Source organism: Apiotrichum porosum (assembly GCF_003942205.1).
Source record: "Apiotrichum porosum strain DSM 27194 chromosome Unknown scaffold_3, whole genome shotgun sequence".
Classification (NCBI taxonomy): domain Eukaryota; kingdom Fungi; phylum Basidiomycota; class Tremellomycetes; order Trichosporonales; family Trichosporonaceae; genus Apiotrichum; species Apiotrichum porosum.
The window spans coordinates 601,529-620,880 of record NW_021167110.1 but is presented as its reverse complement, the minus strand read 5'-3'; the positions used below and the strand labels follow the sequence as shown (position 1 = coordinate 620,880).

The 19,352-nt window shown below is 58.2% G+C and overlaps 6 protein-coding genes and 1 non-coding gene across 7 annotated transcripts; 1 reads left to right on the top strand and 6 right to left on the bottom strand.

Moving 5' to 3' along the window:
- Positions 1-918: 918 nt before the first annotated feature.
- Positions 919-1,843, top strand: SEC66 (translocation protein S66; the record flags this gene model as incomplete). Its single annotated transcript, XM_028621307.1, has 3 exons — positions 919-1,012; positions 1,096-1,491; positions 1,620-1,843. 3 exons carry the CDS (start codon positions 919-921, stop codon positions 1,841-1,843), a joined length of 714 nt encoding a protein of 237 aa, XP_028477759.1.
- Positions 1,844-3,686: 1,843 nt separating this feature from the next.
- On the bottom strand, positions 3,687-4,355 carry EHS24_005826 (uncharacterized protein; the record flags this gene model as incomplete). Its single annotated transcript, XM_028621306.1, has 3 exons — positions 3,687-3,951; positions 4,007-4,152; positions 4,218-4,355. 3 exons carry the CDS (start codon positions 4,353-4,355, stop codon positions 3,687-3,689), a joined length of 549 nt encoding a protein of 182 aa, XP_028477758.1.
- A 1,927-nt stretch (positions 4,356-6,282) lies between these two features.
- On the bottom strand, positions 6,283-6,380 carry EHS24_005825. The gene has a single exon. It is a non-coding gene; the product is annotated as a tRNA-Leu (tRNA).
- A 578-nt stretch (positions 6,381-6,958) lies between these two features.
- EHS24_005824 (uncharacterized protein) lies at positions 6,959-9,167 on the bottom strand (the record flags this gene model as incomplete). The annotated part of the gene is made up of 4 exons (XM_028621305.1): positions 6,959-8,485; positions 8,533-8,934; positions 8,981-9,064; positions 9,120-9,167. 4 exons carry the CDS (start codon positions 9,165-9,167, stop codon positions 6,959-6,961), a joined length of 2,061 nt encoding a protein of 686 aa, XP_028477757.1.
- Positions 9,168-10,831: 1,664 nt separating this feature from the next.
- On the bottom strand, positions 10,832-12,162 carry EHS24_005823 (uncharacterized protein; the record flags this gene model as incomplete). The annotated part of the gene is made up of 4 exons (XM_028621304.1): positions 10,832-11,445; positions 11,475-11,594; positions 11,637-11,846; positions 11,898-12,162. The coding sequence occupies 4 exons, from the start codon at positions 12,160-12,162 to the stop codon at positions 10,832-10,834; spliced, it is 1,209 nt and encodes a 402-aa protein (XP_028477756.1).
- Positions 12,163-12,739: 577 nt separating this feature from the next.
- EHS24_005822 (uncharacterized protein) lies at positions 12,740-16,506 on the bottom strand (the record flags this gene model as incomplete). Its single annotated transcript, XM_028621303.1, has 6 exons — positions 12,740-12,849; positions 12,915-15,743; positions 15,819-15,988; positions 16,048-16,189; positions 16,271-16,376; positions 16,504-16,506. The coding sequence occupies 6 exons, from the start codon at positions 16,504-16,506 to the stop codon at positions 12,740-12,742; spliced, it is 3,360 nt and encodes a 1,119-aa protein (XP_028477755.1).
- A 2,009-nt stretch (positions 16,507-18,515) lies between these two features.
- On the bottom strand, positions 18,516-19,020 carry EHS24_005821 (uncharacterized protein; the record flags this gene model as incomplete). Its single annotated transcript, XM_028621302.1, has 3 exons — positions 18,516-18,553; positions 18,621-18,776; positions 19,014-19,020. The coding sequence occupies 3 exons, from the start codon at positions 19,018-19,020 to the stop codon at positions 18,516-18,518; spliced, it is 201 nt and encodes a 66-aa protein (XP_028477754.1).
- Positions 19,021-19,352: the final 332 nt, after the last annotated feature.

Sequence of the window (19,352 nt, the reverse complement as noted above, 5' to 3'; positions counted from 1 at the left end):
GTGCAACCGTTCAGCCCACCATGCGACGTTTCACCGACGGACGGTCGATGGAGACCCCAGACTATGCTTTGCCCACTGGTCCGTATTCTGTCCAACGTTGTATATACACACTTGCATGTGTACAGGCCTCATGCATCTAATGCCTGTGCCCACTCCGGTGCCCTCCTATCATATACCCATGCCCCCAAGCTCTTGATATCAGCCTTTGCGGCCCAACGTCACTATCTCCGCGGCTGGGGATTGCCACTGGCCACTGGCCACTGGGGGACATTGGGGCCTCCTTTCATACAGGTCAATGGTCAATGGATCAATGGGGTTAACGCTGAGGTTATTCGATCAGAGCCAGCAGAGCACCACACATCCGGATAACGCAACTGGGTCACGTTCTTGGATTGCTGAGGACGCCTTAGTGGTAAGCCGTGGCTCTTTGCACGCAGACTCTGTGGTGCTTTGTGCGTGCTGGACCCAGTTGGGCGGGCGTGCGATGGCGCAATGAAGGCCATGGGTACCATAGTGGGCTGTCTAGAGCAGCCAAGACGGCAGGTTTTGAGTCGAAGATTACTACTATCGTATCCCGGCCGAGAGCGATGGGCATCTGATTGAGTTATAGGGGGTGCCATTGAAGGCGTCATGGGCCTTGGCTCGCCGCGGACGAGAAAGTGATTTGAGTCAAGACCTCGGCTTTTTCCGGCAGATTGTAGAGGGGGGATCGCCATGAGCACGCATTTTGTAGCCGGAAAGGCGGGTGAATTACTTAACCGGCCCCCCGCATTAAACGAGTCGAACGCGACCCGGGCATCGAGTCCTCGCTGGCACTCCCTCCCCGTCCGGCCCCCCGCGCTGGCATCATTCGGGCCCACCAACTCCCCCTTATACATTAACGCTTTCACAGGTGTTAATCTCAATCCCCCTCACACCATGGCGACGTCTCTCGCAGTTCCAATCGCATACATCACGGTGCTCGTCACCTCGCTCGCGATCTTCTCGCGCATCTACCGTCGCAGGCAGGCTGGTAAGTCAAGTCTGGGCGGCGCTCACACGCTCCCTCGGTCTCGTCCACATCGCACGCAACATACTGACTCATCTCCCCTCCAGCCGAGAAGACGTCGTTTGAGCCATGGTTCCCCGCCCATCCTGCCCGCGACATTTACATTACCCTCCTCTCTGCCGACCCTCCCGTGCCCGAGAGCATGCTCAAGAGCGCGCTCCTTGTCCGCGCGACCGCCGATGTTAAGCGTATTTGGCGTATCAAGGAGGACAAGCAGGCCCTCATGGGCTTGCATGAGCGCGGTCTCGTCGGCGACGACACGATGTCCAGGTTCACCACTGCCGAGAAGGAGCTCGAGGCCGAGATTGTCGATGTTGTCAGCGAGGCAAACACCTTCCGCCAGGGCTGGGGTGCGATGATCTTCGCCACGGCCTCCGAGATGGCACATGCCGAGAAGACTCGCGACACTGTTATCAACATTGCCAAGGTCAAGGCTCTTGAGGGTGAGTGCCACCGAAGGCAGTAGAGGATCGCAGTAGGGTGGATGCACACTGGTGTGTGTGTTCTACCTACTTGTGTATGCTCTGCCTGCTCCCGCGCACGTGCCACCTTTGCTGACATGTCACTCTAGAGAAGCGCCTCTCGCTCCGTGCCAAGCTCCTCGGCCTCCCTATCATCCAGCAGCAGCTCCAGCAGCAGCAGCAGCCGTCTCCCGCAAAGCTGTCGCCTGCTGCATCCCCCGCTGTGTCCGCCCCGGGCTCCCCCCAGCCGGGCTCGATTCAGCTCGACTCGGGCGCGTCGACCCCCTCCAAGAACACTCCTAAGAAGACCAAGACCGCCAGCAAGAAGAAGTAGAACCCTCCCCCAACCCCTGTAGCTCTATCGCTCCCATTATTTCCTTTTCATACTCGCAATGGGCGCACCACACCAACACAACCACCCGCCACCATCACTACCGGTACCATAGGACCGCCGTTACCATGTTACCATGCACATTTTAGACCCCCCACCTATACTGACGTGTTTTCCCCTCCGCCTTCAACGTCTTTGTGGCGTGTCTTTGTGTGTGCCACGCAACTCGGTTGTCGTCGCACCCATATGACCCATACGATGCATGCACACGTCCCCCTCTCGCCAGTGAGCGACCCGCGTGGCTCCCTGGCTTGGAACGCGGTCGGAACTTGGCTGGCAGTCCGTACCGGAGTCTCAAACCGGCGGCCCCGCGTCCACCCTTCAGGAGAAGCCGTCGACCTGGCCCCCTCGTGTTGGGTGAATCGAGTCGATCCGGGTTTCGTTTCCCGGCCGGCCACTCAAAGTACAAGAACGCTCGGTTTGTGACTGTGCAGAGATTTTTCGCGCCCAGAACAGTGGACGGTGGACACGTGTTGCACCGGTACCATGCGTTGACAGTGGCGAGAGGCCTGGGTGCATACTGCTGAGTATTTGGGCGATGGGTTTGCCACCCAAGAGGATATACAGTAGCCTTGGTCAAGTGGGGAGAGTTTTCCGGCTCCGAACTCACGTCAGCCTCTCAGACACTTCCTCCACCGGCCACCGGCATCCAACGTCAGCCAGACGAAGCTTCTGCTGTGGCAGCAACTTTTCTTTCCTTGTGCTCTTCCAACGACTACACATACACATGCGTCATGGACATCGCTTACGCAGGTGCAGCTGCGCAATGCTATACTTGTTCTTACGGCCACCCCCCCCCATCCTTACGGCCGGAACCGCTGCACTTGCGCTCCTCGCTCCCTCCTTCTCGGGGCTTTTTAGTCCCTTTGACCCCTCTTCCGCTCTGGGGCCCTCGGCACGGAGTAATGGCGCTGACGTCTCCGGCACCGAAGACTCGGACCCCCAGGCGGTGGCGTGGGTTGTGGCATTTGGTTCTTGCATCTATGATGTGACGGGGAACGGGACACGCTCTCCTGCCTGTGCTGTGAGGCTGTGGAGGATACCCCCCCCCCCCCCCCCCCCTGGTGCCGATGTTCACAGCGCACTGACCTTCAGTGGTGGCATCAGAACGCGGCCTACGGGTGCCCGGTTCCAGCCACATCTGAAGCAATCAGTGTTCAGTATGGAAGCAACGCAGCAGTGTGCAGTATGGAAGCAACGAACAGTGTCCGTTGGACGTGGGCAGCCAGGCTCTCACAGCCGGTTGCGAGACCACTCTGCCGTGAAGTGGAGGGCGAGCCTCCCAGCATGGCGTTGTTCTCCGGAACCGCTCAAGTGCCACCCCCCATATCCACATATCCGCTCTTCGGTGCCGTTGGGCGGTGGCAAGTGGCACGAATGCCCAATTGCTAGCTCTGCAGCAGTCCGAGACAAATGGCCACGGGGGTGCTGTAGTCGTTCCAGCGACGCAGGCGCTTCCAATGACCATATTTGAAAGTTGCGGAGTGGTGTAGTGGTCACGTGACGGACCTCTGGGTGGATAGTTGTGCCAGGCGATAATCATGCGTCCGTCTCCCTCATCTTTCAGTACCTCCCTGCCGGCTCGTGCATATAAAGTGAGACATTCGCTCCAAATCAGGCAGGGCTCTATTGTCCTTGAAGCTAGAAGACGAATAGCAAGTAGGTGGTTTGATTTATTTTCATTTTCAATTTATTTTACATGTACCTTCGTCACAGCACTTACTCAGTTCACTGGCCAGATAGAGACCGCCGTTCTTACCAACAGCTTGCATACAGATGCAGTCCTCTACATCAACACTGCAGCCGCCACCGTTACCGCCACAATCGCAATGGTCCCAGTACTGAGACGGTTCTGACGCATACCTCCACTCCACGCTTTAGCAGAGAGGTCGGACGGAACGGGCGAGCCGTCAGTATACAGATTTTCCTCGGCGGACAGGGCCGCAATACCGAACTTGGACGGGTTGTCGCCATAGATACCATCCTTGCTCCGTTGGTACACGACGTAGACGTTCTTGAGGAAGGCGGATCCGAACGCCCACTCATCCGAGCTGGAGGAATGTCAGCCGAGTACTGGACCTCAGACAGTGCACTTCGTCCACCCACTGAGTGTTTGCCACAATGGATCCAACACACATTCCCGGCTGGTCAGGAATTGTGGAGGAAATCAAGTCGGCAGGTGGGAGGGGAACTTCGAGGCGGGCGGGAGAGGAAATCTTGAAGCGGACCACCGAGGTTGTGTTGCACGGCAACTGGTAAAATGTCGTGACAACAGGCCCGAACGAGCCATTCGAGGGTATGATGTGTTACTATAAACCTGAGCTCCAGGAATGCGGTTGTAGATGCTAGCGACGTCCGCAGGGGAGTAGGTGATCCATTCTTGGGCATAGTTGACCTGGCCCCATCCCCTTCCTGTTACCTCACTGCCGTCCACGGAAACGTTTCTAGCGGTCATGGTGGGAACGTAGTTGGTGCGCCCCCAGCCAATGTCACCTGTGTACTTTGTCGAGAGGACCCCGCTGTTTGGGTTAGTCTGCTCGAGTCTATGCATCCCTACCCAAACGTGATTGTCCCGGCAGCGGCAGACCCGTGGCTGGTTACGTTTCCGATAGTGGCTGAGAGATTGAAGTCGTGACTCGGGGTGGCCCGCCCAAGATGAATCCCGACCTGTGGGTTCGCCCAAGGCTTGACAAGTGCGCCCAGGGTGGCAGGTTCGTAGCTGTCAAGAACAATGACGCCTGAGATCCTGCCATTGGCCATCGAACATGAATGTATCGGAAACACCAAACTGAAAGTTGTCGTAGGTAAAGCCCGCAATGGTGACCGTGTCGTTGACCAAACGTGCCTTGGTCTCTGCCCTAACGGTGCCAAAGATGTTGTCCTTGGGACCAAAAACCCCCGTCTCCCTGTCGGTCGATATAAACGACGAAGAAGCGGACGTGTTGAAGACGTGGCGACCAGAGCAAGCATCGCCGCACTTGTCGCTATAGACCCAGAACGGCGGTATCACCGTTGAGCTGTTGTCCGGTACCCAACTAGGAGCAATGAGGAAGAGGAGCTCCTGAGGAGGGGTTCTGAGCAGAGTGAGCGGCGGCCACGTCCACGTCCTTACCCAATGGAGATGGGGGTGAGGTAGCCTCCGTCATAGTTGATAGCTTTCAAGCTGTGGTGAGCTCTGAGGTTCAACGTCCACCCACCTGAGACTGGCCAAATCCCTGCGCGTGGACAAGTGTGGCTCGTTCAATGACTCGCTGAGTGCACCCTTCACGCCCACACAGAGGGTCAACAGGAAAGAGGTGGTGATGAGCGTGTTGGTGTGCATGTCGTGGTGGACGACGAGACAGGTGGGGCTCTGTGGCGTTAATGTATGTCAGTTTGCCGGGACAGCAAGCATGTCTAAACGGCAAGCGGTACGGGTACCCAGGAACACTGGGGACTCTTAAGGTGCCCGTGTTTACGTCCAGCCTCGGTGTTCCCGTGTCAGCTGTGGCCGTGCCTCTCCTTCCCAGCACCAGTTTCATGTGCACGGATAGGAGTTGGCTGAGCCGTATATTTAGGAAGTTGGTAGAACTGGTTACTGTGAGGGTTGTCCTTTGGGCTCCACGGCGGGGCATCCTCTCAATGGCCACAGCTCAGTTCCGGCGGAACCCCTTCACAGCTCTGTGCCTACACGGCCCCTACAGTGCGAAACAACGGCCGTTCGTGTGGTGGAGAGATGCGCACCATACCAACCGGCAACAGTAGTAGTGGACACTGGAGACGGGCTGAGTAGTTAGGTTGACTCGCCTGTTTAGCACTCCGAGCACCGGTTCCGTGCGGCTTGATTGAGACAGTCAGCGTCTGGCAGTGACTGGGAAGGCCATGGCACTGGAAGGAGAGCTTGTTCCGTCTGGTGATATAACTTGCATGTCCCTCTACACGAAAGTGTGGGCGGTAATCTGCCACGACTTAAGTGTGAACGAGTTTTGACCCGCCATGTAGGTCAACTTGTGGAACGAAGTTTCATTGAGTGTTGCACTGGTATCTATGCAGCGAATAGTGTGTGTCCGGGTTCTGCAACAGAACGACAGTGGGCCGCGTTGCCAACTCTGGTGGTCGGGCGGACCACATAGGGGGAAGGATTGCAATTACAAATGGTATATTAGGGCATCTGGTATCTATTCTAATGGCAGGGAGCAATCACGTAATACCTAAGGGGTCGTGCCTGGTAATACCTGATGCGTGCCTCACTCATTTTCGGATAAACTTTTCCGTAATGATCGGCAGAATGTTTACCCGGCGACAAAAGCTTCCGACAATCATCATCTGCATTTTTCCACCTCCTCTTTCGTCGTCTTCTTGTCACTCTCCGCTATCCATACGCTTTAAAAAGCAGCAGGGAATGTTGAGGGTGGGGTTCGAACCCACGATGAGCTTTCACTCCTCCGATAGAAGTTGCTTAACTTAAGTCGGATGCCTTAGACCTCTCGGCCACCTCAACCTCGATTTTTTTCACTTCCATACTGCGGGTGTTGCCTACGTCCAATCAACGTGCAGTGTCCGACTTCAGAGCCTTCGACACATGAGAATGGCGGAAACCTCTTCCTCCTCGTCCCCCTCCGTTCCAATAGCACTGGTCTCGAAGAGTTCCTCGAACGACATGGGGATGGCGCCTCGCGTAGGATGGGCGGCTCTTGTGTCAATACCGCTGGCGTCGCCGTTGCCTATGTCCGCTGGTACGGCAGGACGTGCACTGCTGCCGACAATACTGGCGTAGCCAAATGGACAGAGGGCTAGAGTAGGTCTTATATATGTAGTACGCACAGGAGTGTTACCCTCGACTGGGTTGGGATGAAGGGGTTCTACGAGCGGTTCGGGCTCGAGAGGTGGCAAGCGCCGTACTGGGACGGCGGCAGGAAGGTGTTGCCCCGAACATGACCGATACAGAGGTAGATTCCATGTCATTCGTATCCACTACAGAGGAGCACTACGTTTAAAGCGACTTCTCCACTACAATACCTAACCAGTGACCATTCACGACAAGAAGGAGCTCAGGAGATGACTGGGTGCGAGACTTGGTCATCGTGGTGGCTCGCGCTGGCCCTCGCGCTTGTGTTTCTCCCCTGCGCTCCGACTAGCGGAGACTTCTGGTTCTTCCTCTCGGCGCGCTGTGCGATCGCGTGGTTGCTGGCGTTCGACTTTCTGTCGGCCTCGCCATAGCTTGTTGGATAAGCGCACGTCCTCGGCCACCTTGGCAATAGTGGGGACATGGAGGGAATAGTGCTGGTCGACGAGGCGACACGCCTCGTTGATCTCGATAGGCTCGCAGCCCGAGAATTCCGGATCCGACAGGACCTCCATTCGGGGTGGACGCACGGGTCGGGGCTTCCACCTCTTGTAAGTAAAGGAGGAGGTGAAGGTCGAGGGCGGGGAACGGGTCGAGGAGATCGAAGGAGACGCAGAGAAGGGGGTCCGAAGTGATGTTGAGGGCACAGGCGAGGGGCTGCCGTACGCGAACAGGTCGAGGGTCATGCCCGAGCGGATGCCCGCATAGTGGAAGTCGGCCCAGAGGAAAGACTTGTACAGCCTGGGCAGATCGACGAACGAATCGATCTGCCGGCAAGTTGCGACGTGCTTGATCTTGCGCTGGTTGTTGCTGGCGAGCTTGAGGGGCGCGCCGTCGGCACCAACACAGAAGTGTTGGTAGGTGGGCGGCTTGTACAGCGCCCGCCAGTGGCAGTCCTCCTTGTTGCACTTGTGCTCGATGAGGCCCTGTCCGGACCCATTGTCCGCATCGATCAGGGCGGCGATGACAGAGGGTAGAGTGGTCATCGGTCGCCTGAGAGGCACGACGTCAAGGTCGGGCAGGGAGCACAGTGTGGCGGAGAACAGCCTGCCGATGGCGTTGAAGGCGATGAAGAGGGGAGTTGACTCGGCCTCGACAAGGATCGGCATGTTGAGGTTGGTGTCGCCGATGATCTTGAAGAAGCCGAGGTACTCCCACTCGCCTCCCATCCGAAGCTTGGGCCAGATGACCTGCTCGAGGCCGAACGGCGCGGTTTTGTCCTTGAACCATTCGCCGTTGCCGGAGTCCAAAGCCTCGAACGCGAAGCGGAATGGGCGAGTTGCCGATTCGCCTCGGAGCGCGTTCTGGTCCCGAATGCAGTCGAGGACACCCTCGTCGTTTGCCCCAGCGTCAACAGGGCAGACATGGCTCCACGCCTCGCCAACCACGACGGTACGGCGGTCACACCTTGGGCAGTGGGCGAGGCGATACTCCTCAGCCATGTACTGGTCCTCCGATCCCATCCGCTGGAGCAGCTCGACAGCGCTCAGGGCGGGCGAGAAGGTGGCCATCGAGATACCACGGCGGGCGGCGTTGTACTCGCCAAAGCGACCATCCATGTACTCGCGCAGCTGCTCGGCGTCGAGCAAGCGCGTGAGGTGGTTGGCCACCGGCTGAGCGGCCGAGATGACGAGCTCGGTGCCTTCTCGCCGCGAGAGGAACCACTCGCGCCAGCCCTCGATGTCGAGCTCGCGGCCGTCGCCGTCTCGCGCGTCGACGTTGACGAGCGGGTCGACCCACATGCGCGGGGTGATGCCTCGCTCGCGTTTGTCGAGGTGGTACGCGAGAGCCCCCCGAACTGTGCCACTCGCTCGGCACTGTACGGGAGGCCGAGAGCCTTGAGCGCTCGCAGGTATGTGGCGAAACGCGCAGCGGACAAGGCGGCAGCAGCGGCGGCGGCAGGGTTGGCGGCGGCGAGCTTGGCGGCACGGCGCCTGGCTCCCTCTTGGCGGAGGGTTGCAAGCCGATGGAGGAGGTCGTAGAACTCTTGGCGCTTGCGGTCGCGCAAGGCAAAGAGTTCCTTGTTCTCCTCGAGGATCTCGCGGCGGAGGGCGAGGTACTCGGGATTGTTGGGGCGGCGGCCGCGCTTGTTGCTGAAGGCGATGAACTTGCGGGCGGTGACCTGCACGATCACGTCCGCAACCGCTTGGAGCGCCACGAAAAGGGGTGAAAGGTATGCGTCGTACTTGATGCTGCCCATGTCTAACTTCTGGAGTCAGTGATGATGCTTAGGGGACGCGATCGAAAGGACTCACGGACTGCGGCACCTTTCCGTCACATGGAGAGCTGGCGGGAGAGTGGCGACGAGAGGGTCGCTGGCGAGTGGAAGTGGGAGGGGACTGCGGTAATTGGGGGAGAAACTTGCATTAGCCAAGCTCGGTTGGGGAGGCTCACAATAGTGTGACGGTTGTTGCCGGTGGTTGGTGGCTGGGAAGGAGGCATTGCTTATGAGAGTGCGGTTGTGACAATGAGGGAAGAAGCCAGTGTTGAGTGGGCTGGCGAATAAGTAGGTCGAAGCGGTCGCGCCCCAGCCATGCATTCACCCTTACAGTCGCCCCCAAGTGGCCAGTGGCGACTGTATGCAATATTGGCAATGTTTATATCAGCTATGAGCGATCTCAGATCGACGTGGCTCGTAGATCATAGCCGTCACGGTGAGAATAGGAGAACGTGATTCTGTCCGCATGCACCAAAGTGGGTCCGAGGTATGCCGAGTTCACGGATGCACAATGTCACACCGTAGTACTAAGTACAAGGCCATACTGCCGTCACAATAGGTCAATAGGTGCGTCTCGTTGCAATGGTGTTCTGAAAAGAGGGGGCAGCGGGTCAGAAATCAGCAGGTTCTCAGTCAGCATGTCAGACGATCAGAATCCACCTTGACGCTGGAGCGTGTGTGGAGAAGAGATCAGCCCCAGCACGCCATCCGGCATTTCACAGTCACCCACCAAGGGGCGCAGTGTCGACCGGTTGAGGCGGCACAGCCGCTATCCGTCTCCCGTGCAGACGCAGGGAGCGATGAGAGCGATGTGGAGGACGCAAGGTCAGTTGTGTGCGCTCCTTGTCGTCTCATCGCTTCTGTGCATGAGGCCACGTGCCGAAACCCCCCCAAGTCGGGGCACTTCATTCCCAATGCCACATTGGTCTCAGGCGCCACATTGGTCATTGGTGACACATTTGACATGCGAACCGCTAGAGGAAGTGGAGCTGGTAATCTGAGTGTGGGATGAGCCCAGAAGGGGATCATGGAACCACAGTGCTCACGGAACCACAGTGCTCACAACGTGTTTCTCATCTCCCACCGATCCCACCGGCCGCTCAAACAGCGTCTGATGTGTACCTAACCGTAGGCGAACGTCGTCGTCGTCGTCGTCACCACACGTTGGGTTACTCGGAGAATCAGAGCACTCTAGAAGCTCGCACGGGGTGGGGTGGCCTAGTACTGCCTGTATGCGGCTTGGAGTGCCACGGGTGATGAGTTAGAGCTTCACACCTGCTGCCAAGTGTGTCTCGCAGTTGAACCGTTGAGTTCGGCTAAGCGTGGACTGGGCGTCAATCTTGCCGTCGGAAGCGACACGCCTTGACGACTGTACTGAGAACCTGATATCCCGAGACTGGACATAAGCAAATCTGTGGGACGTGTGCTGTCACACAGTCGGACGGCCGACGGTGGGGCGATGTCTATCTGTAAACTTGTGGTCCGTGTGAACAAGCAGTCCCACAAACAGCCCGACCCTGGCCTGTTCACGGAAGGTGTGTAGGATGGGGCAGCTTGATGAGTGTGGGCCTAGCATGATTCCTTGACCGAAGCCTTAAGCCCGGGAGAGGGGCACACTGAAAGGAAGAATTAGCAGGACGGTGAACGCAGTAAAGACGCAGTAAAGACGCAGCAAGCAGCAGCAGCAGGCCGAATATCTTGCGAGTGCGATCAGGCTGCCACAATCGACCGAGCGGGCGGTGGCGCACCCAAAGTGCACGCCCGACCAGAGGCCAGAGGGCGCAGTCATGACGATCGTTCCTGCACATAGTATCCTGGTAACAAAGTACATGCAAAGCGGGGGATCGTCGGAATAGTATGTACACTATGGACCAGCTCACCAAGGGCATCACCTCGATCCGTCGGGGGCGAGCTCCTTCCAGCCGTCGTCCGGGAACGGGCATTCAAGGCCACCATCGTCGTTGATGCTCACGGCAAGTGGGCCGTCCATTATCAGCCGCGAGACCCGAGCTGAGGCGACGTCGATGACGAGCGGCTTCGTGATAACGAGGTATGGCCACAGGTCGAGGACAGCCGCCTTGATGTCAATGTGCTTGAGGGTGGTGCACCAGAGGTCTAGCATGACGCCGATCTGCTCGAGGATCTCGACCCACTGGAGGTCATGGGCAGGCGGGGCACCCTGCGCATGGAGTTTCATGTCCACGGCAAGGGCGGGTCCTGGGCCAGCAAGACGACTGTGGTAGTCGAGCTCCTCGTAGAACTGGTGGTACTCCTCGACAGTCACGTCTTTCTGGACGCGGACGGAGGGGACCGCGCCGTTCCAGGTGCGGCGGATGTGGGCGGCGCGGGTCACCACCTCAAGAGCGTCCGGGTGCATTGGCGGTCTCGCGCCCTGCCCTTGCCGGGTGTTGGCCATGAATTCGCTGATCTTCTCGTTTATCAAACCGACAGCGGCGGCGGTCTCGGCGGCAGTGTCGGGGATGGGGAGAGGGGCGTGGAGGGCTGGCGCAGCAAAGGAGAGAATTGGTGACGGAAGCCGCCCCTCGTGGTGTTGAGGTACAGAGGCCAGAAGGTCCCAATAAGGAGACGCTCGGCGCTCTGCAGGTCGGGTCGGGCGCGAAACTCGAACGGGCCCAGACGGAACTCGGGGACTGTACAGGTGAGCTATGGTTACATACGTCTCGTTGGCTTACTGATGAGCTCGTAGAGCTTGACGCGTTCCACGCCGCAGACCTTGACAAAGCGAGCCCAGAACCCGCCTGCGCGCAGGTCCTGCTCCACCATTGTCTCGACCTTCTCAAAGGTCTGGCCGCCGTACCGCACCCTCACCACCTTGTTGCCGCGAGGTATACACTCCTTGGCCTTGGCGGCAATGTGAAGCACCTCAATGCGCGGCGCCTCCGCTAACAATTAGCCTTGGATATCCTGTGCTCCTGCGACCATGGGTTACTCACCCGGGTACAAGTACTCGAATTCGTCGAGCTTCCCCAGGAACAAGGTCGCCTCGACCTCGTTGTCGCGGGTGTACAGTCGCCAGAGCCTCTTCTTGCGGTCCGCCTTGGTGGGTTTGTATCCCGGAATGGGCTCGGACGGCGCCTCATCGTCCTCGTCGTTCTCGGTGGGCACGCCAGCGGTGTCGATCTTGATGGTGCGGATCAAGCGGAACGCGCTGGGGCAGAGGAGCACCGAGGGGGATGTCGGCGACGGCGAGCAGTACATCCTCGTGGTCGAGGAACTTCTGTTAGCCTAGGTCTCCCAAGGTTACTTACAATGTTGTCGGTCTCCGGGATGGACGGCTCGTCATCGTGGATTTTGGACGATTTCTCCGCCTTTTTCTGTAATTAGTTGGTCCCGAAATCACGTGGGTGGTTGGCGTAGTGTCCCCTGCCGCTGGCTCCTTGAGGCACACGCCTAACTGGAGAGCACCAACACCCCCCTTGCACACACGCTAACATGATATCGCTTCCATTTGACTTCGGTACAAACACGCACAGCGCACACACACCAGGGCCCCGGCCCCCCATCCCCCTCCCCTGCTCCCTTCTTCTTTCTTCCTCTTTCGACAGCGGGGCCGAGCCCCCGGTATAAAGCAAGCTTCACACATAAACAGGGTGTTTGGGGGTAGGGTATAACCACCCGGCGCGCGCGGGGGCCTAGGGGTTTGGTGGCGGTTTTTGGCGTGATGGGAAAAAAAACTATGTGATGGCGGGGGGTGGGGTGCAGAAACGCTGTAGGGACAAGAATGTGGGGGGTATGGGAGGGATGGGTGCGGAAATGAACAAGGATGCGATGGGGTCTACCTCATCACAATACCCTTTTCGGCGTTGACCTTGTTGGGACGCTTGTCGAGATGGTCGAGACCGAGGGCGTCGTCGGCTGCCCATTTGTGATCGTACAGGACGTCATCTGAACGTTAGCCGAGGCGGTTCAAAAGGGAGGAAACAAGCCCTCGCTGCGGGCGCTCGACTCACTCTCTTCCACAGTGCTCGGCTGCTTAAACACAGTGCTCTGGACCAGGGCAAACTTGTACTTGACGAAATCCTTGTCCGAAACACCAATGCGCTCCTGTATCCTCGACTTTGTGTCCTCAAACTTTTCGCCTTCGTACAGCACAAACTTGCAGGGCACGCCGTGAGTCTTGCTGGGGTCCCGCGAGTAGTGGAACAGGTTGACAATCTTGGTGTTGTCGGGCGGGTTGATTTCCTCGTTGGGAATCTCCTCTGCGTACAGCTCGGCCGGGTCGGCGAGGTGGCCAATCATCTCGGCACTGGTGTACTCGCGCTGTGACCTGCCGTTGGTGGCAATGTCAAAGATGCGAATCTTGCCAGAGCCGCCAGGGACAAGCTTGACGGTGCGGCCGAGGTTGTCGGCAACGTCGTTGAACGTGGATGTCTTGGGCAGCAAGAACGAATGAGTTGCCTCCTCCTTGTTGTTGCGACCGGTCCACACAACCTTGAGCGACTTCTTCGTCTCGAGCTCGATGATAGAAATGTCCAAGAGCTCATAGTAGAGAATGACGTTGGGGTGCTGGCTGTAGTAGTTGGTCTGGGTGATGTCGGCCACGCTCTGGTTGAGGGCACGCTTGATCACCGCCTTGGGGGCACCAGTCTGCGGGTTGGAAGACGTAAACCGCAGCTTGAGAGGGTCGTGCTTGAGGTAGTCGCCGACACGGTGGGCCATGACCTCGTACGTCATCTTCTTGCTGAGCATGAGGTCAAACTCGGGCGGCGACTTGTTGCCGTCGTCGTAGCGGGGCTTGAACTGGACAAGGACGCGGTTCTGCAAGAAATCGTAGATCTGAGGGACCGACGAGTACAGCGACTGGGCCTCGAGGTCCGCCACTTCCTTGTCGGAAATGTCAACCTGGTAGGTGATAATGTCGCCGTCCTGAATCTCGTTTTGCTGGTACGTCTGCTTGACCTTCATGCTCTCAATCATGCCGGCCTTGATCTCCTCGTAGAGCTTCATCGGGGTCGACGATGGCCAACCCATCTTCTCCTGGATGAACGCGTACAGCTCGCTGGCCTTGCCATGCTTGTTGACAAACACCTTGCCCTGTCCAAGAAGAGTCTGGCGCGAGCAGTCAAACCACTTGAGGAATATCATGATGGGCTGGTTGTTGGGGTCGGCGTGAAGTGCGTTAAACTTGGCATGGTCAGGGTTGTAGTCGAGGTAGAGACGCAGGTCGGTGGCGCGGGCAGCCATGTTGTTGCGGATAAACTCCATGGTCTGGTTGTTGTCGCTGTCATGAATGGGGACGTCGGGGCGAATCGTCTTATTCTGGCGGTTGACAAGCACCCAGAGCCTAAAGTCGCGCTCGTTAATCTTGAAATACCCGGCGATGCGCTGCTTGAAGACGCCAAACGACTCGTTCTTCAAGACACGGAACGTGGGCAGTTCGGTAGCCGGGAGGTTCTTGTCGTCAAACGACGCAAGGTCAAAGCCCTGATGCCTAGAGAAGATCTCGTCGGTAATGACCTTGGCAGTCAGGTACAGGTGCTGCTCGTCCTTTTCCCTGCGCTTGGCCTCGAGCTGCTCGCGCTCGGCGTCCAGACGCTCCTTGAGGTGCTTGGGCGTGTCCACCTCGGTGAACGGCGCCAGCACCGTGTCGAGCTCCGTCTCGCGAATGTAGACCAGCATGTAGGCGTTGGTAAACTTCTTGAGCGTACGAGCCTGGGTGCGCTGGTGGGGAGGGATGAGGCCGTTGAGCATGTCGCCACCGTAGTTGTCCTCGAGGACCTCCTTGTCGGTGACGGGTGTGACGCGGTCATCGTCAAACTTGAACCAGCGGCCGTCCTTTTCGGGCTTGATGAGCGCAAAGTAGTGGCCGCCGTGCAGGTCACCCGAGTGCACAAGGACGCCGTGGAGCTTGTAAACGTGCGAGACTGAGCGGTCCGCCGACTCGTCGAGAAACTCGCCGAGGTCAATCTCAAAGGGAAACTCGTGACGGTCGTTAATCTTGACAAGGGCGTCCTTTTCGACGTCATACTCGAAGCGACGGAGCTGGAGGTGGAGGACTGGGGGGAAGGACTTGAAGATGACACCCTTCTTGGCGTCCTGGAGGCCAAAGCCCTCGGCCATGTACTTGTTGTCACCGTCCAGAGTCTCGACAGAGACATAGTCGCGGAACGAGTCGCGGAGGTTCTTGAGACCCTTGATGGTGAGCTGAATGTCGTAAAAGTCCTCAATGACCGACGATTCAAAGTCGACATTGATACACTTGATATAGTTCTTCATCTGGCCCTTGAAGAGCTTGGGGATGGCGTCCTCTGCTGGGGTGCCCTTCATCTTGACCTCGAGCTTGTCCTGGAGGATACGCGAAAACTCCTGGACGTCGTGCTGCATAAACGAGTCGAGCGACTTCCAGCCAAACGACTTTGTCAACTCAGTCGTGCCAACCGGCTGTCCCGAGGTCTGGAGGTGGTAAAAGACGCGCTGGAGCGCCAGTGCCAGGCTCTCGGAGGGGATATCCTGGTCGGTGGGGATCTGATACACTGCCTTGCGGAAGTAGTTGGTGCAGTAGAGCGACTGCAATAGCGAGTTCATGTAGCAAGTTGCGCCCTGGTTGCGAAGACCAACGTGTCCCGTCTCCTTCTTCGAGTCATAGTTGACAAAGTTGTGCCACAGGACGCCTGTTGGGTCCTTGAGGACACGCACAAACGCGGTAATCTCCACCTCGTCATTCTCAATCGTGGGGCGCTGCTTGCCGTTGGCGGCGTCTGGAGTGTACAGCTTGCGCAGGTCGGCAAAGCGAGTGAAACCCCAGTCGCACTCCTCAGCAACAAAGCGGTGGTGCGCATCTGCAGGCCGTGGTCAGCTTACCCAGCCACACAGCGAGATAAAAGCCCCCCCCCCCCCCCCCCCCATCAACTCACGGGACGAGGTGTGGATGGTCGGGTCCCAAGGGTTTGAAATCGCCAAGCAGAACTGGGCGCATGCGTGCCAGCCCTCGGGCGCCGTCTTGGGGTTTGCATAGTCCAGGTAGACCGATACCATGTCGTTGGGCTGCCCATTGGCGTTCCCCTGGGGGAACAGCAGGATGCGCCTGGGTTTCATCAGTACCACAGCTCAATCAGAGGTGGGGACAGACACTCTTGTACGCACCATTTGTGGCCACCACAGCTAAACTCTGGGCCCTGCAGCCGCTTTGGTTGCTGGCTCCACTTCTCGATACGCCACGTCTGCGCCTGGAAGTCTTCAATCTCGAGTCCCAAGTCGGGCATTGCCTTGGCAGCGAATGCCTCATCTATTAGGATTGTCAGTGGCCGTGCGTGTGCAGGGGGCAGGGGTTGCAATGTGGAAGGAACCTGCGTCCAACTATACTCACAGTCGTGAACATTGGGAAGCTCCTCGACCTCCATCGGCGCAGGGCTCTCGTCGATGATGATGTCGGTCACGTCGGTTTGCGCCTGCGGCTGCTGCTGCTGCTGCTGCTGTTGCTAAGTCAGCATTTGTGATCACATTGCGGTGTAGCGGAAGCAGCGGGTACGCGTCATAGCCTCCGCGAGCGCCGCATTCCATGACAGGACAGACAGCGAGAGAGATAGAACAAGACCTTACCATGGTGCGTTATGCCGCGACGTGGACGGTGGGGGGGAAGGGGGTGGAAAAGGGTGTTGCGGGGCTCGCTGCTCCGGCCGGGCCGATGGGAGAGGCTGGGGGTTACGGCGACGACGCGGGCTGCGGCGGCGAAGTGAAAGGAAGGGGCAGTGGCGAGAGGAGTGGTTGTAGTGGCTGACCCGCTAGGATATGGGGGTGCGGTGGAGAAGGGGAGGGGGAGGGAACTGTGGAGACGACGACGAGATGATGTATCGCCGTTGGGTTGCAGTTCAGAGAGGGCGGGTAATGCGGGGGTGGGTGAGTGGGTGAGGTGGTGGTGGTCGATGGGATCGATGACACCTGTCGGCCTCTCGGGCGTGCGTTGCAGAGCCCCCAGCCAGCAGGCCAGCAGCCCAGCCAGCAGCCCAGCCCAGCCAGCCCAGCCAGAACGAGTCCACACCCGTCAGCGCGCGGCGCTGGCATGCACCACGCGCGCGCGCTGGCTGCCCAAGGCATTCTGCTTCCGTCGCACGCGCACTGCCGGCGGACATAGCGGAAATACGTCACTGTGGCAAACCCCTTGCAGTCACTCAACGCTCGCACTCGCACCCAAAAAAAGCATGTGTCCCATGTCCTGGCTGTTATTTAAACGGCTCTCTCGTCCACTCGTTTGTCTCTCATCTCATACAACAACACTCGACAATGCAGGCAGTCAACATTATCTGATCCTCTTCCCCCTCCCTCCCCCTCCCCCCCTCCCTCTCCTCTATCCTCTACCCTTCCCTCCCCCCCCCCTCCCCCCAACATCCTCGGTTCTTAGATCCGTGACCAGGAGGACACATGCCTCGGCCGCTCCATCGCCTCTGACCCGACAAGGGATCATCGTGTTTGGAGACGGGCAACATCCGATGGCGTCCTCCGCCACCCTGCAAAGGTGGCGATTGGTCAATGTATGAGTCAACCCGTGGAAGAGCGCGTGGTCCCTCGTCTCGGCACCAACAAACTCGTCTTGAGCGCGTCGGTGTTGAAGCGGTTGGCCGCGCCCGTTCTGGGTCGCGGCTGGGGCTTGCTTAACGGGGGGGTCAAGGGTCACCCCTTTTGCGTGGCCGTCACAGAAAGTTCTGTGTGCGGCTTAACAGATCTCCCCCAAGCAGACATTCCGCCAGCCCACTCCTCATTCTATCCTCGTAAGTGTTTTTTCTCTTTTCTTTCTTTTCCCCCCCACACCCACCCACCCCAAACCAACTTGCTATGAAGAAAAACACTTCCTAATCGTATTCACACTGTGCGACTCTTCGGAGAATGTGCGCAAACACTTCAACGGTATCGGAGCATCCTACCTCTTCCCCCCACTCTTTTTTATTATTTGTCGAGGGAATGAAACGCTGACAATCTCAGATGCATCTTTCTATTGTTAAAACACACCGAGCCTCGAGCTCTGCCACGTCCCTTCGTTGCACTAACCCTCTTCTCTTTCTCGTCTACCCCCCTTCATACCCATACGTCCCCCGACTGAAGGGCACTAGTCGTCTTCACCGGCCAGCGCTTTCATAACGTGGCAGGATACAGTATCACTTCTCTATCCGTCGTCATTTTGGTCCGCGCCAGGGCTTTTCAGCCTATGGCTCGTGCCGCTTCGATGGGACGAGGACATGCTGCTCTTTTACTTCTTTTTGTCTTTCTTGTACACTTTTTTTCAAAGTCATGCATCCTAATGCACCTATGTTACAATACGGACATAACGCTGCAGCACAGAGTGACCGGCAACGCGCAGCGGGTGGGTCGTTGGAGGTTCAGGCGACGGGGTGAGGTGTGGTGGATTCGGTCGACAGTGGTTCGAGCCGACGAGGTTTTAAAGGTGTGGAGGAGAGGATGAATGGTAATGTTGCCGAGGTGGCGGTCGGATGATGGGAGGGGGGCATGCGGAATGCGTCGGCCGGCAGGGCAGGAGCGCAGGAGAGGGAGAGAGCAGGTGAGGGAGAGGGAGAGGGAGAGTGAGGGAGGAAGATGACTTGGGCTTTGCTTGCAGTCGATTACAATGAGAAGATCAAGCGGATGAGCTCGACCACGGCTGCGGGCGGGCGTCAGTCTTACAGAGCTCCTTGAGGGTACTAGTGACAGCTCTCGACAACACTCACTGCCGCCAACAAGCAGGAAGAAGAGGCCGGCAAGGACCCAGGTGCCGACGCCGCGCTGCTTGGAACGGGCAGGGCGTGTGGTTGACTTGCCAGCGGTCGCGCGAGCGACAAAGTTGGCGTTCTTGCGGCGGATATCGGCCTGGCTCGGCTGTTGGTCTGCGTCAGTACGTGGTTTAAGAGAGACACTGGGGTGTGGGCATGATGGTGTGGCCTGGTTGACGTGGCTGTAGGGGCGAGAGACGAAGGTGCGGGCCCAGCGGTCACCCAGCCAAAGTTCGGTGGAGGCGAGCACAACGCCGTCAAAGTGATGCTCGGGAGCATGAGCCAGCCCAGCGCATGCTCCCACAGCTGGCCATGACCCGCAACAAGGATGATACGGCCACGATGCTGGACTCACCATTGCTGGGTTAAAACGTTGGTTGGTAAAGTGTCGGTTGCAAGGGGATATTCACTTCGCGATGAACGCGACTCTTCAACTTGGCGGATCGACGCGCCTTGCTGGCACCCTGCTCGCGCCAGCGCGCCAAACGTCAGGTTACGTAATTTAATCGGGTCCGCATTCCACGGCCAAAGGCCTTGCATATGTTACTTGCTACAACGGCATGGCGCAGGGGCAGCTATGCTTCTGAACTTCCTGAGACGTCGGAGACGAGACCGAAGATCATGTGACAGGTGTGCAGCCGTGGCTGGAGGAATGGTGGAACGGCGAATGGTGTTCGTGTGGTTGAAAGT